This window comes from Odontesthes bonariensis, chromosome 10 (assembly GCF_027942865.1).
Source record: "Odontesthes bonariensis isolate fOdoBon6 chromosome 10, fOdoBon6.hap1, whole genome shotgun sequence".
In the NCBI taxonomy this organism is placed as follows: domain Eukaryota; kingdom Metazoa; phylum Chordata; class Actinopteri; order Atheriniformes; family Atherinopsidae; genus Odontesthes; species Odontesthes bonariensis.
Window position 1 is genome coordinate 16,390,754 of NC_134515.1, and position 26,426 is coordinate 16,417,179.

At 39.0% G+C, this 26,426-nt stretch overlaps 1 protein-coding gene across 5 annotated transcripts in view; it reads left to right on the top strand.

The window, feature by feature from the left end:
• The first annotated feature begins 3,927 nt into the window (after positions 1-3,927).
• The window catches only part of LOC142390779 (band 4.1-like protein 1), a 44,573-nt gene continuing 22,074 nt past the window's right edge, over positions 3,928-26,426 (top strand). For 3 of the 5 annotated variants that reach the window (XM_075476489.1, XM_075476492.1, XM_075476493.1), the window contains exons 1-3: positions 3,928-4,173; positions 18,193-18,281; positions 18,611-18,760. In XM_075476489.1, the coding sequence (XP_075332604.1) occupies positions 18,210-18,281; positions 18,611-18,760 (222 nt within the window). In that variant the 5' untranslated portion in view covers positions 3,928-4,173; positions 18,193-18,209. The remainder of the gene's footprint in view (positions 4,174-18,192; positions 18,282-18,610; positions 18,761-26,426) is intronic. The other 2 variants (XM_075476490.1, XM_075476491.1) reach the window with 1 other exon arrangement.

A 26,426-nucleotide genomic window follows, 5' to 3' on the forward strand; every position in this document is an offset into this window, starting at 1 on the left:
TGTGTTCCAGGGAGCCACATACATGAGGCTGCAAACTCAAAAAGCACTTTACTCCACATATTGAATCTCTATAAGAAGAGTAACATGCAGCATCACTGAGATCCAGATGTGAGCATAATTTGCCTGCTCAGCTATAGGAAGCACCATAAGGATTTCTGTTTCTGGCTAAGCCTGAATTGAGTGAAGCCTCAGTGCAGAGGAGATGGAAGCAGTCAGCTCAATTGAACAGGTTTGTGGTCTTGAAATTGAGCAAATTAGAACACATCAGGGTGTCACATTATAAACAGCCTGTCAGACAGGCCAAGATAACAAGTTACGGACAAGATGACACCTGACTGTCAGTGAACAGACCATACACACAGCATGCAATTATCCTCATTAGACCAACCTCAATCTATACAGCTGTACACAAACGAGCTAAACAAAAGTGTGTACGTGTAATGTACCATCAGCCAAGGGGATTACATATCCTCAAACTCTCACCTGCTACCGCTCATCTTCAAACTAATTTGTGACTGGGCAGAAAGGGCTGCTTCATGACTTGTAGGATACTTGGATATACTGCAGTACTTGGTCTGGTCGCCTCTTTGAGTCCACAGATTATTAACATAAAGAGACACATGTTGAGGTACTGTGCCTCAACTGTACTGCTGTAATATAAAGAAAAGGAAATCCCATAAAAAAGCAAAAGTTTATATTAACTCTCAGGTATCTGCATGTGCATTTTATTTCATTAATGACAAGTTAAAGAGAGCCTTAAACACAACTGCTAGAAATAGGAATAACAAAGAAGGTTCTTGTCCATTATTAAACACGGAACACTTAAGTGTTGTTTAAATTACACAAGCAGCAATGGTGCCATTCCATCATTTTGCAGTGGTTAAAATGATTTTCCTTACTTTTTTTTAGGTTTTACACATCACAATAATCCTAAGAGCTTGACTAATGGCAGCCAGGCTTCTTTTCTTGGTACGTGAAGATGTTCCACTTCTCTAGCAAAAGGCTTCCTTTGTTCCAACCAGCTGGTGGGAAGTTTCACGCTTATAGCTGTAGCAGGGATATTAGCAGTTAATTAGAAAATTTTTGGATAGTTCAGTATCAAATTTTAGACAAAATCTTAGACACAATTTTAGACAGGAAGGGATCCATTTATAACAGTATTAATGATCATTAACAAAATTCTGTGATTATGGTTGTTGGAGCTTCTCAGTCATTCAGGTCATGGTATTTCTAGGAGCTTGAACTAAAGAAACCATTTGGATGAGAGGTGAAACGTCCTAAAGAATCAAGAAAAAGAAGTCCCGCTACCTTTATTCAACCTCTTAGGATTACCACAACCCGAATGACTGAGAATCTCAGAGGACTGGACTTTTAAAAAGCTTTGAAAGTAGGATGTGAAAAAAAAGTGACAGAACATGATTGATGTTCATTCCTTTACTGAAATTGCTGTGCAGCATTTCTTTTACTTTTTTCACACTATGAAACTTAAAATTGCTTCCGTTCAAAACCATGCAACTATGTATTTTTAGTCACCTGGCTGCACAAATCAATACCTAAAAGTAAAACAATATGGTAAAGTTGAAGTGATTGATGAATCTGTCTTAACTGTCTGAGGTGTGTAGTAATATGTTATTAACTCTGTGTTTTTATTTTTAAGCTGAATTACTCAAAGTTTTATGCAGGGATTTTTATTATATGCCATTAGATGTCGGAAATGGCCCAACTAAGAGTACATTATCTTCCCATGAGGACTTGTTGATCCGTTTCTGGATCCATAAATTTTAAATTCAGCCTTGACAGAGGTGAGCAGTCTCAGACTTCTCTTGTGAAAGCCAACAAGGGAAGTTCAAACTCAGACTCAGATCAAAAGAGTTTAGTTATAAATCACAGCAAATAACAATAAAAAACAAAACATTTTCACACGAGTAAAAATTTAATCATAAAACCAGTCAATTTACAAAATTCCCCCCCACCAAAAAAAATAAATAAAAAAATTGAGACTAACATTCCATCTCACGACTGCATAAAGAATAAAAGATGTTGAAATCTCTTTAAAATTCAAATAAACCATGTGTGATGGGACATGCCGATGACATGTGTTTATCTTTACGCTCATTTTTTACCCCCTCATATGACAGCTTAAATAAAAGCGAGTTGAGGTGCTGCTCTGTCGCTAATAACAGTAAAATGCTAATATTTCACATGAGAGGCAGAGCTGCTTGTCAAATTTTTCATGTATGGAATGCTGGTGATGGTTTGAGCAGAGACTGCCAGAAGATATGAATGATCACACAGTAAAATGCAGGTGCAAAAGGAATGAAATACTTTCAAGATCTTAACATGTGCTTGCTGTTAAGGATGAAGCATACAGTTAACACACTGTTATCTTGTTTGTGATGAGTATGAAGACGGTGTATGGCCGCCACCATGTGGAGAAATCTAATCACAACTATTTGGAATGACTTCTTGCTCCATATGTTCTCAAGTAAATAATCAAATTAATATCTTACACAATTTTGAAATGGGCTTGTGGTTATTAAAGGCCACACTCAATAATTTACCAGAGCAATAAAAGATTCAGACATATCCTTAAGCATTGGTTTATGCTCTATATATCACATATGCTCTTTTTTGCCCAACCAACTGAAGGAGACCTGCTGATGCGTGACAGGAACTGATTTTCCTGTATGCATATTTGCATTTCAACAGAACACTTGTGCATGAATGCCAGAGAAGGCGTTCAGCACAGAAGGTTCCCATGACTCACCAATGTAATACAACACACCCACTTAGCCTTCATCCATTGAATCCACTGCTTGCAAGGAACAGTATGACAATCTTAACTGGATGTTGTGAGTTAAAGATGAGCTCTCACATGCATATGAATGTAAAATATGCTCAGCGTGTGGGGATTCTGTGATGCAATATGCACACATATTTATGCATGTTTGTCTATAAGTGTGTGTATGCAGGCATCAATAAGACTTTCAACTGTTACGCAAAGAGTGTTTATTTCCAGTTGTTGCCAAGTGTAAATTCCATGTGTACCCTAATTAAAAGGACAAGATCATGTATGGCATCTGAAGGATGCTCCTACACAGATAGGTTCATTACACAAAGCTCTGAAGGAGCCTCTTATTAAAGTCCATATCTCCTCATTTTAAGCCGAGCTGGTTTGATACAAGAAGATTCTGGGATATGTGAAGTCTGGTTCAACATTGATATCTGGGTATTCTTGCAGTTTGTTTAACTTGTTCTAACCTGGAGGCCACTTATCTGGGTCTGACTGTGAGTTTCTGTGCATTGTGTCTTTACTGAAGAGGCCACCCAGTAACAATATGAATAAATTGGATTGAGTATTTGCCTCATTTCTTTTGCAACAAATATGGTAAACTTATACTTTTTCAAGACCGGTTTCACAACTATACAGTGTTGATCAGGTCAACATTTTATTCAATCCAATCATCTATTGATTTATAAATCTTTTGCCTATTATTTTTCAGTCTGGATTGAGATTTACGGTATCTAAAAGATATTGCAAGTATCTCCAGAGTCAGGCAGAAATAGAAAAAAAAAAGAAAGGTTTAAGGGATAACCTGATCCTAATCCGAACCATTCATGTCTTATGATGCTAAACGAGTCCTCCTCATTTCTAACCACATATAGTGTTGCAATATAATTGCAATAGGCTATAGGATTTGAAATTTTCTTTCTTGTTCCTAGTCTTTTTCCCCCATACAGCCTAAAAAAAAGATTTATTGACGCCCTAAATTCTGTACTGAAGTAATCACAATTACATCTAAACTGATCCCAAAGAAAAGTACTCCTTGCACTGAGCTTTACTGTGGGAAAAGATGACCTAAAAATCAGAGAAGCAAGCGATGAGAGAAGCTGCGTGTCAAGAGCATAGCGGTCCTCACACATTACGCACGACGTTAGGAGTTCCCTTGCTTACACCGTGAAAACGCCCCTCTTCTGTCCTCCTAACCCTCCAGACTGTTAGCCATCCCTGCCGACTTGTGCCCGTCTCCTGCCCCAGCCTGCAGCGCTGCATCTCCCGTGGCAGAAAAAAAAAGGCGCTCCGGGGCGGTGGCGGCGTCCGTCCTCCAATTTCCTGCAATCTCTATGAACATAATCTGGACTGTGGCTTGACATCCGGACCCGACTGGGCAGGTATGCAGATTATTTGTTTGTCTCACACGGCGGAACAGGTGCATGCTGCATTTACCGGTTACAGAGGAGTGACAATGTCGGCATATGAGGAAAAGCATCTCATGCCGGTGACAAGCTTTGCACCAATATGCTGCACGTTTTAGATGCTCTATAAAGACAACGCTTTGTGCCTTGGGTGACACGGGCGGATGTAGAGGGTGTTACCACACACACTTTAATACAACCAATATGGTCGGCAGGCTGGTTTATTAAGATGCATTGACTGAGGACATCCTTTATTTCATGTATATCAAGGCCCAGTGGGATGCAGGCGCATCTTTATTGTCTTAATCTCATAACGCCTGGTGCCGAACACGTCCTACCCACGAACAATCGCTCAGACCTATTCTTAGACATATAGTGTAAGGATTGGAATTTTTCTGTGTTGAGCCATAGGCTAACAGCTGATGCTCAAAAGAATGAGCTAATTGAAGAAGTGTATTGACGCGGGCGTGGCAGAGGGGGCAGGCGTGGGTGCCTCAAGATTTCATAAACGTGTCAACTGCTTTGTGAGAAGGTGAACTGTTAAATGTCGTCAAACAAGTGGACTGCGTTGAAAAAGGAAACTGCCCATTCGTGTATCAGTAAAGGCTAGGGTCACACTGACCGAGAGCCAACAGATCGCCTTTTTTGGCGTAAATTATCAAATTCATTAGGTTTTTATGGCTATTTTTTTATATCCTCTCTCATTGGACGTTTCTTCAACAGGTTTTTCGCTTATTTAGTTCAACAAGCTGCCTCTCTTAGTGTACAACAAGCAATAAAGATGAAACAGATATTGGATATTGCATTTTGAAAGCTTTAAACAAAACTTAAATGCAGATTAGATTTGAAAGGTCAGCCATCAGATGATGCTACAATTAACCAAAATGATCAAATGGCACCTTATCAAGAGAGTCTAACAAAACCAGAGAGTTTACCAAGTTAAGGGCAATAGCTTCATCTATATGACTGTATCATTCAGCAAGTTTCATCATATCCAGACAAGTCAAACTGTGAGCTCTCATCATCAGTAATCCATCCCTCTGCACCCCCTTCTTCCCCCTCAAACAGACTGTGGGCCCTTGAGTATCTGGCTCCTTTGCTGTCACACCGCAGGCTATAGTATCTCCCAGACTTTCAGTTTGTGGAGGCAGAGTCAGGGAGGGGGCAAATTAGATCTACAATCCATCCATCTGTCCATCCATGTCTCTGCCCTCCCTTGCTTCTTCCAATCTCGTTTTCCTTTCACCTGCTCCACTCTCTGCCTCCCTGGTTTTCAACCATTGACAGAGGGCTGTTCCTCTGTTAGTCACTTTCTGGTTCATACTAAATGCCAAAGCATCTTTGTTTGTGTGCATACTCTCCTAAAAACCTGCAGGAAAAAATAAAAATGAACTTCTATTTTCTTGACTCTTGTCAGGTAATACAGTAATAGCATTTCCCAAAGAAATCCCTTAGTTCAATGCTGGGTTATATGGCAGATGTACTCATGGTGCACACAGGCGGTGACTTTGTACTTCAGGGTTAATGTTTAACCTATAATCATTCAGTCCCTGGATACAACCTAAGTGTTAGTCCATATCTTGTCTTTCAGCATGCCACAATTTAGTACACGCCTGTAACAGGTAAATTCAGCACACATGCTTGTTTAAAGTAGCACACTTTGATACAATTCTCCCTTGAGGCATATTCTAAGTCATTCTAGAGTATGATCGATTTGTAATAGCTCATTGAAGCAGAGCCAATGTGTGTTCACAGCCAACCTGGAACTCTCCGCCGGATAAACTCAAATTGCTTTGAAGTTGGAGGAGCTTTCAAAGGCATAGCAAAGATAGGAGCGTGTAATAAACTGTCACTTGTGCATTATCGCCACAAATGATGCACAAATTAACGACCGGCAAAATGGGTTGACAGAGGTATATTCATAAGGTAAGCCCCATGTTATCGCAAGATGAGACCGTTTAATACCTGCAGTCAGGGATTTTCTGAGGGATATCAGTGTGATTGCTGATACCTATCAGAATGAGTGGCTGTAAAGGTAATGAGTTTTTTTTTTTTTTTTTAATAAGCAAAGAAAAAAGAAAACATAGTTATGTTATTACAGTTCTTCAGTTCCTTAGCTGAAAGTAAAGTTGAATTCAAGTTGAGACAGTTTTTAGCTTTTCTCTTCTCTGTGTACCACCACACTGAACTTGAAATGAAGCTATAATGGTGTGACAGAAGTGTTAACCTTCAGCTTTAATTCAAGAGTCAAACAAAAGTATTGTAAGAAAAGGCTGCACCATAATAACATACATCACATGTTGAATGTAGTGATGATGGTCTGAATAAACTAGGTTTGTGGTAGATGTCCGACTTGGCCGTTCCATTCACTTTGCCTTGAGACGCTTGTATATTTTGAGTATGTATTGAGCCATCTGTACTGTGACACACTCTCCAATCTGTTTGCAGCATTTTACTTATGATGAACAGAGAGTAAATAGCCTTACACTTCAGAATTCATCATTCTACTTCTATCAGCAATCACATCGGCAATAAACACCATAGCCGTATGGCTCCTTTTGCAGCCATACATGTCCATGACATCACACTGCCACCATGTTTCACAGAGGAGGTATGCTTTGGACCACTGGCTGTCTCTGTTCCACTCCATACTTCTCTCTTCCCATTGTTATGGTACAAGTCAAGCATGGTTTTCTCTGTCCAAAGAATCTATTTCTAGAGGTGGGCACAGTCCTATAGATGTTTTCAAGCTAAATCTAACACGGCCTTTCTGTCTTTGAGTGAATGTTTTCAGTGCTTTGCATGTTCAGGTAAACTGTTTATATTGCCCCTCAGTATTTCAATGAGTATTATTGACTTGGCAAAATGTTGTGAGGGTGTAATCATTCACTAAGAACTCTGCAGTCATATACTTTAATTGTCCTCTGGGGGCATTCAGGCATTATGGCATTGCTGAGCTCACTAGCACGTTCCTTCTTAATAATGTACCATATTCTTGATTTTGCCACCTCTAAAGTTTCTAATTTTTTCCGATAGATCTGTTTTTTTTTTCCAGTTGAACAATTGTCTCTAATTACTTTAAAACCTCTTTGGACTGCATGTTCAGGGTTTCTTTTGAACAACAACTAGGTGAAAAATGAAAATCAATTTGTCATTACATAAGGACGATACAGGTATACCTGACCACGGAACTGCTTATAAGTTGTTTTTCCAGTAGCCCTGCTTAAAGAAAAAAGAAAACTTTGGAATGAAAACTATACTCACTCTATATATGTGCAATATCAGCAAACCAATTTTAGCAAAAGTGCGACTTTGCAAACCTGAACCGTTTCCATGTCACCGAGGAAACATGTCTACATTTCTTTGGTAGTACTTAATCATCTTCAGCAGCTGTGGCTGACAGTACTCCAGCTTGTTGTTCAAGCAGCAAATGTCATACATCCAGATGTTTCTAAAGAGGGAGCTTTTGTCTCTGTTGTAATAACTGCAGGTGCTGGAAAAGGAAACTTCTGTGATGATTTACTGATTTTCTTTGTTTTATTCTCAGTCATAATTCAATACGCCGTTCAGCCCTATCCTAAATATAATAAAATAAAAAATAATAATAAAAAACAAACAAAAAAACATTTTAACAATCTTTCAAAGTGCTTCACTAAAAGGAATTAAAGACAAAAAACAAGCAAATAAGGTAAAAGGTAAAGCAACCTGCACACAGTAACACAAGTTTATAAAGTCCTGCTTATCAAACAGTATCAACAGCCTCATCATTTTCACTTTGATACTATCACATATTACACCATTGATTTTAATAGTCTAACCAGATTTTTGTTCCTCCATAATTAATCGTGTCCCTGCTCAGTAACACAATAACTCTGCTAAAAATACACAACTTGTTTGGCAGAGCTTTTGTGTTTATTGCAAACATCTTAAAGCTGACCAGAAACTGAAATTACACTGAAAGCCGTTGGTCAACCTCCTCCATCTTCAAAACCACCACAACCACTCTCTATTGTGTCACAGCAGTGTCAGTCTCTACATGAACTGTCACATTCTTCAGCACAGTGCCATGTGATGGTTCACCTGTGCCTCCCTCACACATGTGTATGTGTCAGCCAGTAAAATAAGTCCATAGGCTGTGTTTTCTCCCACTTGTTTTCCTAAAGTTTTTTTTATTTTAAATCTTATTTTGATATGCTTGACAGACGATGTTAGGGTAGAGTTTCTATGGTAACTGCATATTAAACAGGCATGTCTGATGTCTTTGTGTTAACCATTGTTGGTGGCAACACTCACTCCTGTAGTCAGCACAGCGTGGTGCCTTTTTTTTGTCCTGTTATTGGGCGAAGAGTGAAGTTCCCTTTGTATTTGATTTAGGAAGAAAAGATGGCAGAGGGATGTGGAGGAATTATTTTACTGTAATTATGGAGGAGGTGGTCCTCTGTTCTCATTTATAATGGCTGTTATGATAGAGAAGAATATAGAGAATTTATTTATGATTGACATTTGTCTGACGGTTTCGATTCCCGACCACATGCCGAAATGGCCTGACTAGGCTAAGATGTGCTGTATGAGTGTGCGTGTGAATGGGTGAATGTGGCTTGCAGTGTAAAAGTGCTTGAGTGGTCCACTTGATTAGAAAAGTGCGATGTAAATATACTTTCATGACTGATATATTTTCCTCTTAGCCTAACTGCAGTGACTAAGATCACCAAACTGTTAAACACTGTACAGGAGGTGAACACAGGAACAGTAATGTATGCACCTCGTTAAGCTGCTTGACAAAGTACAACTTGATATTCAGCATATGTTGCGGCTGTGTTAAGACAACAATGATTTAGCATTGTTTGTCAGTTTTTGGGAGGCAAATCGCACGGTTGTATTAAATCAAGCTATTCTAAACACTCTAAAAAGACATATGGTTTGCCTTGTGTCTCTGTCTCAATGTGAACTGTAGCAGCATGTTTGAACACTTTTTGGCACGGAGCGTATCAACAGTACCTCAATAGGTCTCAGTCTGTGTCACAAATATACATTCAGTTTGAGTTTTGAAAAAGAAAATGTTTTTGGTAGAGAAATCTAAACAAGTTAGTGGTCCAAGTCTTACTTTCATGCCTATTCCAGCAAAAGTTGACCTTAAAATGAATGATTCCATACCTTGTAAGGTCTCTCTACTAAATGGATGTAAGATTACTTTGTGGTGTAGGATTGAAGATGCCGGCTCTTTCACACGTTTGTGAATTTATTAATATTTAAGATATTCATCTCATAAATCAAATGCACTTTGACAGCTCACGTTGAGGGATTTCACCGGTTGATTTGCTTTAATCACTGAGAATTAACTTCACAGTGATCTGCCCCAAACTCCCTGCTCTAATAATTTCGATATGCATGCTTTCCCCTTTCTTTGAATCCAAATCAATGATGAAGCAAATGCATACAAGGTTTCTCATAATTATTCTGATATCAGATCAAAAAGGGGGTACAAAGGATTACAGATGTTGATGTGTAATAAGTGCGATACCCTTCTGTTAGTGCAGACCCTTTGCAGAGTGCTTATATTTTGTAGATATGGGTCGCACAGCTCTTTCTGGGCCTTTCTCTTTGGGAGGAACTCGCAGCCTCATTGGTTTGGATGTTGTATCATTTATCTAAGTTGTGGGTGACATGATTTGCAGAAGACTTTACAGTCATTGCATGCAATCTGCTTCCAAGACTGCTGAGTGCCACAGGTTTGGAGAATATGTATATGTGGTTTCTCCTGAGCAAGGACATCTCACCACTCCCCCTTACACCACCCCCACCATCCTATACCTGCTTTACCCTCGCCAGCCTCAGCTCAGCCAGGATTGATGGACTGGTCGTTTAGTTCCATTAGAAGGGAGGCTCCAATAGTAAAGCAGAGATGCAGAAAGAGATGCAGACTGAGGAATGTTGAGCAATTGGCTAATACAGTAGGTGGTTTCTGTGGATGTCAGTGTAGGTACAATAATTTAAATTACAGTGTGCAGTACATACTAAAAGACAATGTCTACTATTTCCTTTGAACTACTTGACACTTTTCATTGCTATTCATGCAAGTGGCAGCGATTTTGTCTGAGTACATTGTGTTCATTAGCTGTAATGTACGTTTTCTTACTCCTCTTCTGACATTGGAAGTCTGTGCACTTCGCGAAAATCTTCAAACGCATCCCGACAATTTGATTTGAAGACTCTTGAGTTCTTTTCTTTATCATCTTGTTAGCATAACATACACCAGGCAATCCTTTACGAAAGGAAGGGAGATAATGCCGTTCCTTAATTCCTTACATCAACATACTTTAAAATGCAGAAGATTTTTCTTTTGAGTAAGCCCCTCTTAGATTTATCTCCAGAAAGTGCCCAAAATCGGTCAGAGCAGCCTAAGTGTCTGTTGTACTTTAGCAGGAAAAGAAGGCCCCTAAAGTCTTCCTCTAAGGCTACAAATAAATGATTGTGCAAATTAATGGGAGAGTATTGTTGGGCATGCTTTATATGTTTCTGAAAATCATGTGGTAACAGTTGTTCTGACAGGAAGAACATCGATACTGCCTTGGGAGGACCTTTTGCTGAAAGTTCATACCTTAAAGGCAGCTTTAGTAACTCTGGACTTAAAATAATGTCCTCATTAGGGGGCAGAGTTTTACCAGAGGAAAAACTGTGTTTCCATTTGGTTTTTTTTTTAGAGTAAGTCTTTTTTTTCGGTGTGACAATGAGACAAAACAATCGTCTTCATCTTCTCTGTTGCCTGTTGATTACTATCAGCTCCTGTCCCTTAATTGAAAAAAAAAAAATCATCAATTAGATTCGCTAACAACTAACAATAAGACGAGCATACTGTGTGGTCTTGTCATAATAACAAAGCTTCCTTTACACTTGGATAGTTTTTAGTACAAACATGGCAACACACATCAACACTGGCGCTGCTCTGCATTTATACATACAGCAAGCTGAGTTTTTGGAACCGGCTGAGGACAATTATAGTTACAACGCAAGTCTTTTTCCTAACAGTCTGAAAGAAAAGTTCCAAATTCTGCATCAGATTTCAGTCCTTTTCTGCCTAAAAGCTGTCTCCAGCAAGGAAAACCAACACTACTATTTACCTCTTGTGTTGATTCTTTTTTTTCTAATTTCTTATCTTGCTGCTGATTGCAGTTTCTTCTTGGGAGTAGGTGGTGACTTAGGTTATGTTTGCTTGCCAGGAGCTTCCACCATTGTTGAAAGTATTTATGTATTTTTTACCAATTTATCCACATCTCTATCTTCTGTTTGTTTCTGGCTCCTGTTGGCTTGAAAGGCAGACTCGAGACTAGGGTGACTCATATCCCATCTAGTGGTTCAAAGAGGTATTACTGGAAGGTGTGGCCCACCCTAGAGTTGTCTCAGTTGTATATCTCAGCTGCAAAGTACATGGGAGTTTTTTTATTTAATGTTATAGGGATCGCTTTTACTAACATAGCAGTTAAGCTGCAGTTGTAAACATTTTTTTTTCTGCAAAGAGTTCCTTTAAATCTAAACATTTTTTAACCCAGAATAGTTCTTCCACTAATGGTGTAGCCAGTAACTGATCCATTTCAATAGGGGATTTATTTTTTTCTTATTTGTAAAATCTGCTCAAAATGACCCCTTAAAGTGTTTTTTTCCCTACCTTAAATAATAAAAACACTTTAACTTGGATGCTGCTGGAATTACTAATTTGAGTTGGAATGAATGTTGCATTTGTAAATTTGCCCAAGTGGAATCGAGTAATAACGAAATGTACGATGGGGGGTCCAAACCCTTGGGGGGTGGGTGTGTGTGTGTGTGTGTGTGTGGTGAGGAATGCTGCTTGCAACAACAGTTGCACAGGATTTGTCAAAAATGAACAGGGCAAATATTACTCTTTACTTGTTCAGACAGGCAGGAATGACAGTTAAATGCAGCACTTTGGTCTAAAAGCCGTAAAATGGAGCAATCAACAGCATCTATTTGGATGTGCAGATGAGAGAGTCTGACACAGAATGGTGAGAGATATTTTTATGTCTCTGTGAGTAACATTGTTTCTCTCAGTAAAAATGCTGTAATACCAGTTATAGCTGAAATTGCAATAATACATTTTAAGTATATGAGCTGACTGCTGTTTATCTGAATGGACTTCTTTTACTTAACCAATATTCTCTGGAGTAAGCCGTTTCCAAACAGCATACTGTGTTTGAGACGTGAGAGGAATCTACAAGCCGTCATTACTGTGTCACCCCTGCTCTGCTGTGACATATTTTTGAAATGCTACATCTGACAAATTTCTTCTGTCCATGTGCTGATGAAGGATGGGCCTGTGGGCAACTCATGTCTGCCTGAAGAGACACACAGAAATTATAGGGGGCCTCTAAACTGACAGACTCTTTGTTTGAAAAATGCCAGGAAGATAAATGTGCTCAGGCATCCTGCAGTGAACAGGGCATCATGGACATCATTTTCCCCTAGATGATCAACCATCATATGGTTGACCATCAGGCAATATATCTGACTTTGGGGCATTGCATTGTTTGCATCCCGATTCTGTATGTTTGTTGGGTACTCTACAGTTTTTTTTTTTAATTCATTGAGTGTGGTTAAGAGTCTTGCAGTAGAACCAGGACATCAGCAGTTGAAAAATGAGCATTGCTCACCTGGACTCAAATGTAGAGCACACTGGAGGTCATCTCCAGAGATTGGCTGACATGAAACAGCTGATAGAGTCCCGAATGAGAGGGCTCAGTGATAGTGAAGTCTGTGTGCATGTGTATACGTGCCTGGGAGAATCGTTTGCATGTCTCACTGAATTCTGTTTGTTTGCTTCTTGTCAAAAAGATTTTCAGTAACTGAATGCTTGGGTGAACACATCTTATCTTGGTAATTCGAGCAGTAAGGTAATGTTCCTCATGGAGACAAAGCTCATTTATTTGATTTGAAGATACGATCTGTTCCTCTTGGCTGTTGGAGATACTGCACCAATGTTAGATAAAAGAAAAAATGCTGCAGAAGTGCATAACAGTGTTGGACCATCTGTACTTTCCTATACTAGGAAAGTAAGCCCAGGAGGTGGAAGTGACTCATGCCCTCCTCCCAACCTGGCTGAATTACCGGATATATGTGTAGGTACATTTATTAGATTTACCATAGAGAATTAAATGGTTAATGAATGTTTGTGAGACCAGCAGCAAAAAGGAACACGAACCGTATTTATTTTAGGCTATATGATCTAAGTGGTTAGCACTGTTGCCTCACAGCAAGAGGGTTCCTGCATCGAATCCCGGCTGGGGCCTTTTTGTGTGGAGTATGCTTGTGTTTTCTCCTGGTACTCCAGCTTTTGCTCACCGTCCAAAAGCATTTATGCCGCAACAACTTTATTCCACTACAACCCTTCAACTTCTACATGTTTTGTGTTTTGCCTGCAGATTGATGTTGGTCAAGTATTTGTTGACACATGCTGGCATTATATGCATTGGTGGCTTCTTGAAATGATTTACTCTGACACCTAATTTTTTTGCTTTTCTGGTTGGTAAATTTACTTAATTCATTCTTCTATTGTTTTCAGTTTACCAGGCAGCTATAGTTCACAAACAAACTTTATAAATCCACTGTGCACAACTTGCCCGGAACCAAATGGTAGAGATGCCCAGTGAGCTACCATTTGGTTTGGACAATGAGCCATTTAGTATTCTGATTTGGTGGAGACTAAAATGGAGCATGTGCACAAATATCAAACTTTTTATGAGGTGGACAGACACACAACTCAAAATTCATATTTGGCTGATGAGGAAATAGTCAGAGGTTTTTAGGTAACTCAATAAAATGTTCATATGGAATCAGGGGCAGCTTGTGAGTTTGTTAAGTATGGAAAGAATTGCTTACCAGTCATAAGAATCATTTTCTTATGAAGTTAAATTCTCAGTGGTGGATGCAAAAATGGGACATCATGTATTGGCAACAGCCCATATCTTGCAAGTGTAAAGACAAAAAGACAGAAGATTTGGTGCAAGCATCCGATCTATGGTCTAAAACAAATCTTTCTTGGTAACAACCATTCATTCAACAGGGTGGATAAGCAATAAGAACTGAAGGCAAAACTTCACATGCTTTTCCACTCAAGTATCGCATTGATTTCTTTTTTGGTGTTGGATAAAACTAACATCCGAGGTAGTTTGGAACTTCAACATTGGCCATTTGTGCAGTACCAGCAACTGTTTTTCCATCAGGTCAGAAAAACACACACCCACTGACTTACACATAGCATTACGCACACAATAGGCAATTATTTGACAAGGGTGCAAGCAGAGAGGAAGCTGTCTGGGACTATTTCTGTTATCTATGACTCAAATATTTGAAATCAGCACTATGCCTTTGCGTGTAGTGACATACAGTACATTAGTTATATAACTATCCTAATGCAAGCACTTTCCCATAGTCTGACAATGCTTTAGTTTGTCCTGAAAACTTCTGAAGTATAGACAAAAAAAAAAAGCCTTTCTCTTGAAATATGGCTGTTTTTGGAAGGCCTCAGTCCCACACATTGTTTTCAGAACTTTCTCTACCACAATCCTGTTATATGTCAGACTTTTCCTGGTGCCCATTCTTTGAAGTTCAAGAAACAAAGAGCCCAGATGCTTCGGATGAGAACAACCTCATCGTCTTCAAACAGGAGTCTGTTTGAAGGCTCTCGATGTTGCAGGAATTTTGATTATGAACACCTGCAAAAAACCTCATACATCTCAGTCTCCATCATCGCTCTCACACAGATGATTAGGTGTGCTGTGGCCAGAACTGATGCAGACGTGGAGTGATTAAATGAAAAAGTGACCTAAATGAAAGAATTGATTGGTTTCGCTATCATGGCGAGTGTGAAATATGTATCTTGAAGTCTCTGACTCTGATCTATGAGGATCCTTCTCGAGTTTACTTGTGATTCACAGACACGTTGTCCTGACAGCTGCTTCGTGGGGTTGACACTGAGTGGTTGCATTACAATGAACAGATCTGATTGGCTTACATGAGTCAGTGTGTGAGAAATATCAGATTAGAGATGGATGTCATGGTGAACAGTGGATATGGGATTTGAAGCCTCCTTATTGTGCTTCTCAGCACAACAGTGACTGCACTTATTTGGGACAATTGTATTTCTTAGAACACATCCAAAGCTTCACTATGTTTTTTGAAGCATTGGAATCCAAAAGGGTTTCCCCATACTGTTATTTCATATATGTCCTATATGAATTGGGGACCTCTGTTTCATGTCATTCAACCTTTTTACCATTTATTTTCTGTGTGCCTTATGACTATGCATTCATATATGCAAAATTGGGTATAAAACAGTTACATGGACAACGCTGAGTTTTGAGCTTAAATTGAAACTAGATTGTTGAGCCTAGTGGTAATTGATAAAATATACGATACATTTTTATTGACTAGTCGTTTTTAAAAACAGCTTAAAACACTGTAGTGCACACCCATAACCACAAATTCGTCAGGCAAAAGTGATTGACTGATATCTGTATTATAACATCCAATTGAAAAACTATATAACGGAATTAAAAATCTTAACTCCTAGAAATACCTTTCAGGTTTTTTTTGTCATTACCCACATTTACATTGTAAAATCTGTTTTAGAAAATCTACAAATTAATGTTTTTAATTATGTCATACCCTGATAAGAAGTAGGGATGTACATAGATATTAGGCAACATTCAGCTTGTTGTCTGCAATTGGATTATCCACAAATAATATAACAACCGATGGCTTTACACGATATTTAAATGATGTGTCCTGGTTGCGTTGCATTGATTTTGCCCTTATTTATATTTGACTTTTTTGGATACAAAAAAAAGAAAATGTGAGGCAATGCAAGAATCTAAAAAGTTAGAGTTGGTGATGGTTTATTAGGCTTAAAAGTATTTTGAAACAGTTTTAAACAAACAAATAACCTATTTATGTGAAAGGTTATATCAATTTTTTTTATAAATGTATGAAATAATTCATGTTCATTCAAAGATTATGCGATGGGAATCTGGAATACTTTAAAACTGTTCAGTTATTTTGTATGAATGCATTATTTATTGTTTTCCTGGCATTTATGGGGAAATAGATAACAAAAACAATTGGTAGTGGCTCAATATTTGATCCCTGATAAGAAGCATACTGGAACTCATTACACTATCATTCATTAAATAAATAAATTAAACAGTCCCTTCAAAGTTGTGGAGGAATAATGAACAGAGTGTGTGACATTTGCAATGTTCCAAGAGCCAGACTGCACTCTGCTTTGATCCGGCTTCATTATGCAACAAACTGAGACTGACCTATCATGAAAGCTTAGGCGTGCTGTGCTCCAGCTTCCAAAACTGCAAACACAGAAGTTTGGGTAAAAATGATAATGAGGACCTTCTCTTTGAGGGAAAAAAAAAAATACTACTTTACTGTTTCCTGGTTGACAAACACTGGTGGTCAAACTATGCTTCTGTGTTGCTTCTCCTAAACAGCAGTTTTCCCTGGAAGTATTATACATTTAATCAGTGCCTCTAATGCACCCTACTTACAAATCCATCCCTCTCATTAATCTCATGCCTTAATTTATGCGTTCTTATTCACAAGGAAATTCTATTACACATATCTTCACAACTGTGTGATAGTGTGTATTTAAATGAGATTAGGTGTATTTTTCTAATATTTAAGATAAATTATTCAATATTTTTAGTGTAATGAACTATTGATTTTAAAACATTGTAGCAGAAAGTCTTTATTGCTTCATGGATTTTTTTTCCCTCACTTTGTATATTCATAAATGAAGTCGCTCAGTATATCACACACACTATGAGGATATGCATTTTCTGTGATTTCTTAAGTGGAAATTGCCCCTACAGCATACATACAGCAATGTAAGCATTTTTTTGCTCGCAACTTCTGTTGCAATTGGAAACTAGGATTTTCCAAACTACTAAATATGTCCCAAGAAAAGAAGATAAAGAAAATTGAGCAATAGACATTGCATATTTTAGCCGGACAGGAAAAAACCTGCTTTGCTGGATCTGGATCATAACAACTTTCTCAAATACTGAACCGTCTAATCATCCTGTAATTCATGAGAAATTTTCCCCATTTTATCTGAAGTTTTCAGCTGACAAAAGTCCGTGACCCTGTGCCAACCTTTTGTTGTAAAGCTAAATTTGCCTGGGTCTTCATCTTAGACAATTCCTTTCTATCAGCCGTAATGCCCAATCTGAATATCAGCCATTTTACTTTGTGTCATTCAGGGAAATATTGCTGAGTTCTGATATAGCAGTCGTAACCTTCAAATGATAAGCTCCTCTGTCTCCAGCTCAGTGGCATATTGCAACATCCTAGTATGTCTTACAGTCTTGTCTCTCTCCTCTCCAGTTTTTGATTGTGTGCTCCTTCTTCCAAGCCTCCTGCCTCATCCTCTGTGCCCTCTCCTTCCTTGTCATCTCCCTCTCTCAGCATGTCTGCTGTCTTGTGTGGTGCTGCAGGGCTCTCTGCCTGATGTAATTTATGCCATCTCCTTTGCTCGTGTGAGAGGAGAGCATCCTGAAGCCAACACTCTTCATGCAGAGTGCCCCTGTGGGAGGCTGTGAACCAGCACTGACTGAGCTATACCCTTTCAATATCATTCTACACACAATGCAATGACCGTGCATGTATAAAAAGATGCTCAAACAGCATGGTGGCACAGGATAATTAAAGCGTCCACATTATAGCCGTCAGCTGCAAAGGAAACTGGATGCGATGTCACTGCAGGTACTGGCTCAGCAGCCATTTGTTCAACTTAAAATACAGTTTAAGTCAAGACCCCATGTGCTCTCTGTAGATAGGAACGTGTTTTTCTCACAGATCGTGACTAATCCAGTCAGTGGGCAGATCTGACTTTTAGCGACACTGAAAACTTCACACTGATTTTAGCAACAGGAAAAAGATTTGATGTTAACCAAATATGTTTATGTATGGTTGCAGGACCTTAATCAATTTTCATGACAACAGAGAAGACTTTGGCTGGGGAAATGAAGACGGCAATGGAGGATGACATCAGGAGAACTAATCAGGTGGGAGCATTGCGGAACTTGCAGCAGCCGTAGATCATTTTACTCAGGCCTCTCAATCACTGAGGGGCCTTCCAGCTCTCTGTTTGATATGCAAGGCAGCTAGCCCTTCCCGTCAGTGCCAATGACTTAACATCTTAGAGCAGCAGCTCTCACTACATTCATCCATTTGATTATTGCTTTCTATATTGAAAGAGTCTGGATTTAATTAATTTTGTTGAACAGACACAAAATGCCTCTTGAAACTCAGAACTCAAATATTTGCAGTAAATGCAAAAGAAAGTGCAGTGGCTTAATGCTCACTCATTCACAGAAGTTTATTTCTGTCCTAGGTTCCAGATGACCAGACAGAAGGGGATGACAGCTCAGAAAAGACCCCCAGCAAAGCCTCCAAATCCCCCCAAAAAAGCACCAAGCGGCTCAAGACTGTCCCTGTCAAAGTCACTCTACTCGACGGCTCAGACTATGAGACTGCAGTTGAGGTATGGTACTCCAAAGCTTTAAACAGACGCAACAGTATTAAAAAGAGACAAGACTAGATAAAATCCAAGAAATGATTTGCTGATATCTGGATTCTCACATCAAGTGGAACAGGAACATGAGCAGACAGACAATGATAGTGGTTTAAAAGCAAAACGGCAGGGCATTTGGCCCGTAAATTGAAATTTAACACAGGTTGGTTCACTTCTTATCTGGGTGCATCTCCTCGTTATCTTACAGGGCAGTTTAAATTAGAGATAAGATCAGAGGAAGCACTGCAAACTGACTATCAGTTATCTTAGAAAATTAAAAAAAAACAAAAAAAGGGGGAAATAAGTATTTATTTGTCATATTAAAATCTTATCAGATGGAGCTACTTATTCATTAGAGAGACTGATAAAGAGGACACTAGTCCTTTACTTATCGACCTTAAAAGATGCAGTGATTCTCGTGCTACTATAAAAGATTTCCTTGTTCATTTTGAATAATGTGCATAAGAATGCAACTCACAATATTACTCACAAAAGAAGGTAACTAACCCTTGTGTATTTTACTTTTCTGCGTAAAAAACTAGTATTGTATCAGGGGACCATAAAATTAAAGCAATGGAAGAAAGTGATTTATTGTAGTTTGCAGAATAACTTCGTTCCATTAGTAAAGAGGTGATAATGTTTTTCTTATCTTACTTTAGAACTACCTGGCATTATTTTTTCCACACTTATGCCTTACTCCTACTACTTTAGGTTTTTTGGGCTCCATGACTTTGTGTTTTTCTCTTGGATCAGGGCTAGTTTGCAATCTTTCTGATCGTTTGACTCCCTTTTTTTGCTCTGTTGGCCATAACTGCAAAAATAAACTCTCTGGTTTGCAGCTTCACATGTGGCCTCCTTTTTGAAGAGCTGTACTTAGGTAATTGCTTCACCGTTAGCTATTCTGCAAACATGCAGAAACATAATTAAAGAAGATGACACACAATTCGTCTTTTTCTGCCCTAAGAAGCACCAACTGTATGCTTAAAACGCATATTAGGAATCTGGTGTATTTGTCATATCCTCAAACAGGGCTATTAAATCAGCATTACACACCCCCGGACTTAACCTGTCTTTAGAATACATGCTCCCGAGTAAGGAGGGTAGTTCTGCTGCTGTTCTCATTGAGAGGAGGAGGTGATAGATGGAGGTAGGTGAGACACACTCTGCAATGTGGGGGATGGAAGACTCCAATGAGCAATCCCCAGCTTCCATAAATCGTGACTCTGTGGCCCTTTGTTTTTGTAAACACACGGATGCAACTCAGTAGATCCCCACTGCTCATAGTTTATTTGAATTTCACAGTAGGCCACTCGTTCATGGTGATAATGTGCTGAAGAAAATGACTCTACTCCTCCACTGAATTGACTTCCAAGGAACATCAGAGTGGGTGTTTCACATCAATGGGGCGATCCTGGGCAGGTTCCACAGAGCTGCCTTTATTCACGTTTAAAAAGGAACACTGGAGCCCTATTGGCTGTTGCTGCTGATGGAGAGTGATGTGGAATTTAGCTTGTTGGCTTCTCAGCCTCCGTCATGTCAACCCTTTTCCTTGTATTGCTTACTGCCACCCACCAGATATCGCATACGTTTTCCTTCAACTCAACCCCCATGTTTCCTTCCGTCTTAGTTGCATGCATACACACACACAAACACACGTTTCTTCAGGTCATCTTGGAAGTGACACTGACGGTAGTGGGCTTTGACAGGAAATCCATACAGATGACCGATTAGTGCTTCCGTGTTTGACTGGGGAGAAAATAGAATGAGAGAGGGAAAAGATGAAGAGTGGAGTGAAAGGAAGAAGAAATGGGGAGTTCTTGTTTATATACTGTAGTATAAATGGGCGTTTGCAGTTGGAAAAATGCTAGCATGGACAGAATGATGAATGCATTGAAATCATTACTTTAATTAGAATCATAATGTCCATTGAGCAAACTGGCAGTGATGCTGAAAAATAGGCATGGAAGCATCCTGAACCTCCTATTGATGTTTGTCTCATGACATCATCGAGATTGACTGTGGTCAGTGCATTTACCGTGGCTAGTCTTTAACGCAGAGCCATGCTTTTATAACGAGAAGACAGAAAATTAATTAAATTCAAGTCTTTCTTTTAAACCATCTTTGATTAAACATTTGGTATTTTAGGTGAAGCCCTGTAGAGACCGGTTTTTCAACAACTAGAAAATTAGCAGGACCAATCCATGAAATACTATTGCTGTAGTTTTTTTTCCAATTCAATTACTGGTCACAACAACTGAATATGTTTGCTTTTAGCCTCAGTTCAGTCTGTTTTCAGCATTTTAGCGAATAGGAGAACTAAGCTGTGAGCTTAAAAATAAAAAAAAATCTATTCAGCTGCTCACAATTTGGTGCATCAGTGGTAACAAATGCACCAAATTGTGAGCAGCTGATATAAAATGCAGTAAAATGATTCTGGGTTTGAACTTTTTATTCAGTTGTGATGGAGTTTGCATGTTCTTAAGGTACTCTTGCTTTCTCCTACAGTCTAAATACATGCATGTTCTGATAAATGATGAATCTGTCTATTGGTATTGTGAATTGTTCTCGTTGTGATGTAGCAGTAGAAACTGCCATGCTGTTAAAACAACAAAAAAACACTGTGGCAAAGTGTTAATCCTACATTTCACAATGTCCAACATGCTTTTTTTTCATGAAGAAAACCTCCATGATTGAGATCTACTGGTTCATTGGTTTGAACAAAATGAAAGCTTAATGCGACCAAGACCAAATTCTGCTTACTTTGAAAATTCTGATATCAGTCAGTCTATTATGTTCTTTATAAATTCTTCCAGTAATAAAAGCACTGGTTTAATATGTATCTGTATAAAAACCTCTCTTCTTATGAGTTCACAGGCTGTCTTTCTGAATAATTCAGTATGCTCTGTATTTTGCTCAAACTGTTACAATTTGGTGGGACGAGTGTTGTAGAAGGATCCAAATGCAGACCAGCAGAATGACCAGATGACAATATAAGGCTGAAGGTGAACTAGAATAGATTTGTTACTAATAAGCAGAATTTGAATGGAACTAGAAACAAGACCCTCAACACCCAACAAGCAGCTGTAACCGCGTGGATCTGACTGTGAAACTCCAAGGAGACTTTATACTGTGGGAGGAGATTGGTGCCTGAGAGCAGCTGAAGAGAATTAACACAGGTGAGACGAAGGAGCTAATGAACAGCTGAGAAGAATTACTGGAGGAAGATTGAAACAGGAACAAAACTAAACTTGAGACAGGACAAGACTACACTGAAATGCAAAGTAAAAAAATAATACAAACATGCGTGACTATGACCAACTAAAGTCCTAATAAAACCTGATGACTAGACAGACAAGAAAACTAGATGGAAACAAAACACAAAAAGAAACAAGAGGTGAAAAACAAAAAACAAAGTCCAAAAAACCCCACAAACCCTAACACAAGACAACTTCAGAATGTACAATTGCCAGCACGTGTGTCTGTTTGATTTAGGAGATGTTTCTGTTTAGTGACTGCTCTGATCTGGAAACCATCTTGTGTAATTTGTTAGCTGAACAACTGCATGAACTTGTTAGCTGAACAACTGCATGAACTGCATGAATTCATGTTTTATTGCAGATGTCTAACATGATGTTAGTCATACAAAAGTTGAATGTGGAAATCTGAATGAGTCTATATTTGTCAGGCTGTTTCTTCCACGTAGTCGTAGGTTTTTATCACAGGTTTATTTAATCCTCATATTTTCAACACATTCTGACTGTGATGCTGCTTGATGTAGCCAGTGTTTAGAAGACTGAATTTCTTTATTTTCTTTTACTGAAACAAAACAGCACAAAAAAGAGCATATCACAAACTGTAACATAGATTAAGCTGACAATAGATTTGTGTAACTGCCAGTAAGCAGTCGCCCGGGGGGGGGGGGGGGGGGGGTAATTTGGGTATATCCCCAAATTAAGAGTATATGGGGATATTGTAAATTGATGTTGAGCTCGAGCATGTGTGTGCATGTTGTCAAAGCCTCTCTTTTGATTTCAGTAAACCAAATGAAAAATTAAAATGTTTTACCGTTGAGCATTTAAAGCACACAACCATAAAAAAAAAAAAAAGAAAAAAATAAAAGCCAGCAAGCAAGAACATTTGAAAAAAAGCAGCCTATACATGTTTAGGTGTTGGATGAATAGATCCGGTCAATCTAACACTATTAGATCCAGGTAGCCAAAAAATGATTTAGGTCCATAATGACCTTAACTGGAGGGCCAGAAAAAAATCATTTGGCCCAAGTAAGGCTGCTAGAGTCTGGATGATGAAACTGAGCTACCTTAATCTTGACAAAATGCAGTTTCATTAATAAGTTTAATTGTCGGTCTGTGTGGCTTAATGTGCTCATTTCTCACTTTAAACCGGCTTAAAAATTCGCACCCAAAGCCAAACCAAATCTGGCAACCATTACTGGGACAGAATTGACTCATCAAGAGTGACTCGTTGCTCGAGTGTGCTGACAATGTGCCTCGTTTGGCCTAATTAACCTGGCTGCAGGGGAGCATGAGCTAAAGATTGGAGTATGTCATGCAAATTCTATTAGCGTGCTTTAGAATTCCTTAAAAGTTATATTTGTTTTTCTCGAGAGGATTGTCATGTATTTAATGACCTAGAGGCAAGAGTGTCTGTTCTCTTTGGTGACTATGCTGTATATGCAGAACTAGGTAGTGAAATGCTACGGTGTGATTTGACTTGGATGTTATGACATCAGAAAATGTATGGATGAAAGAGAGAGGTGAGGGATATATAATCCTAATTCAGGATATGTATGAACAGAGAGAACTTACTTGATACAGTTGCTGTGATTATATTTTGGTTGGGGTTCAGTTTATAAAGTAGTTTTTTTTTGCATTTTTCAAGCTCAGCATTACAGGCTTCTTGTTTACAGTTGTATTTGTGAGAATTTTATAGATGTTATGAGAAATGTTGACCTGTGTTTAAACTCCTGCTATGAAGGAAATCCAGAGCGTATAGGAGTGATGTCTTCCCAGAAGTGCTTGGTGGGTACATTACCAGAAGGCACAAAGATCATAATCTGACACATTCATTGTACATTCATGACAATGTAAAAGCCCACAGTGTTTTCTAATGCCGCAGGCTGAGACTTGAAAGTCTTGCTGTGTTGAAAAGTTTTATATCTACATGTCTACATCTGTCAATTTGAGGCAATTTCCCATTGCTGGGTCTTGAACTGTGAATCATTTTCTTAAAGAGACAGCACTTTCAGACTTTTTTTTTTTTTTTTTTTACAGCCTTGGCCTTTGGCAGCAAAATTAGCTTTAGAAAACTCCCTCAGGTTAAAGAGCACAGGCTAGCATAAAAAATCCAGAAACCAATTGTAATGCAACGCACTAGAAGATTGAGATACACTTACAAGAGAGTTGAGGGAGGCATTTTAGGTATCACTGATACCTTTTGTAATCTAATTAGAAATTAACTGGTTATTTGATGAAAAAAATCATGCTTGTTAGAACCTTTGACCTAATTTTTGTTCAATTTTTATCACAAACGTTTGAGAGCAGAACAAACATTTTTGTGCGCTGAAATGCACTACAGAGGTCCGTTTCACAAAGCAGGTTTAGTGAAAACTCTGAGTTTATTAACCCTGAAATGAGGGAAACTCTGAGTTTTCTATCTCAGAGTAGATCAACTCAGAGTTCAGGAATAGACTCAGAGTTTGTTGAACCTGCTTTGTGAAACGGACCCCAGATCTTCGTTCAACGTCTCAGAAACTCTGGCAAAGTGTAATCTAATTTAAAGCCTGCTTTGGCTTTGAAGAATGAAGTCATACACGTCCACATACATTTTTATTAATGGTAGTGGGATATGCAAATTAGGGAATTCCCACTAATTGGCCATTTTACATGCATCATTGCATCGTGAACAACTGTGGCTGAATGATACTTTATGCACGGATGATTATCCTGGAAGGTCTGGTGCTTTTTGTATTTCAGCGACATGACACGTTTTTTTACAGACAAAACCTGAAATGAGATTTGAAATTGTGTGACTCTGCTTCCATGCCTCACGTACTGGATAAGACAACCAGAGAATGAATATAGTCTCATTCTTTACCAAGTACAGTAGCTTAGGCTACGGCTACACGAAAACGAAACAAGTTTTTTTTTGAAAACGGGTACAAAAATTCTTGCGACCACACGGAAAAGACTCAGGTCCAGACGAAAACGGATGAAAACGATGAAACGATGCAGTACACACGACACTGTGTCACGCCACGCTGTGAGACAATAGAGAAGTGTTAAAATTGGCTCACAGCGTCAACGTGTGACTGACGCAAAAACGTTTTAGCTGTAACAATGGAAACGAAACGAGGCCGTTTTCAAACTTTCCCACTCTGGAACCCGTTCTCAAAAACTATCGTTTTGGGGTAGTGGGAACGCCGGCTCCGTGTGGCCGCGACAGCGAAACGATAAGAAAAAGTATCGTTTACAGTGAAAAACGTTTTCGTGTAGCCGCAGCCTTAATTAATAGACTACACATTAATCTTTGCTACAAGGAGTCAAGTATGTCCACCTCAGATAAACCACCTTAAAATGTTCAAATTACAACCAGTGGCAGCCATTTTTGTTTGTTTAGCTGTGGATTTGTTCCACCAGGAGATTGTCTCATGAATGGGGGGCGGCTGCAGCTCAGGAGGAAGAGCAGTCGCCAGCCAATCGGCAGGTTGTGGTTTGACACCAGGCTCCTCCGGGCCACATGTCAAAGCGTCCTTGGGCATGACACTGAACGTTGCCTACCGATGCATCCATCGGAGCATGAATGTGTGTCTATAATTAGAACAAAAAAAGCACTGTGTGGCGTGCTATGAGTGTGTGAGTGAATGGGTGAATGAGTGAATAAAAGTACAGTCCATTTACCATTTGTGCTGTTAGATAGCATATCTCAAATCATACTAATAATTGATTCCACCGTCCTATCGTTCCCCTTGCATTACTTAATGCGACAGAGTTAAATAGATTTACATTCTCCTTGGCCAACTGTCTGTCCTCATCTTGTTTGCACGGGTGAGGGACTACACTAAATGGCTACTTACACAATCAGCCCACAGAAGTAGTGACAGAAATGTGATTGGATCCAACAACAAAATCTCATCAACAAATCTCATGAATGAGTTGCTCTGCTTTGGGGACCTTCTGAAATGTGTGTTGAAGTTTCATTTTGAGGGATTACATGCACCACTCCCACAAAAATTCCTGTGTCCTCTTCTTAATCAGCATTATTCTTACTATTTCACACATGACAGCCTCTGTGCAGCAGGATCGAATTGATTATTTATTTGCTTGACAGAGAGACAGATTACATTGTCACGTTTAATTAATTACCCTTCTCATATTTTTTTAAAAGTTGTTCTGACCTTACAGCCAGCCTTTCTCACAAGGGCTGAACAAAGGTTTATGATGGCCTTGTGGTAACCAGAGATAGAGAGAGAGTGAGAGGGCATGCACACATACAGAAGGGACCTATTACTTCTGTTTCCATGGTAACAGCTGCTTGGTTGCTTTGTCGCTATAAGAGCCAGGTCTCCCTAGGAGATTAATCTGGTGTGTGTGTGTGTGTGTGTGTGTGTGTGTGCGCG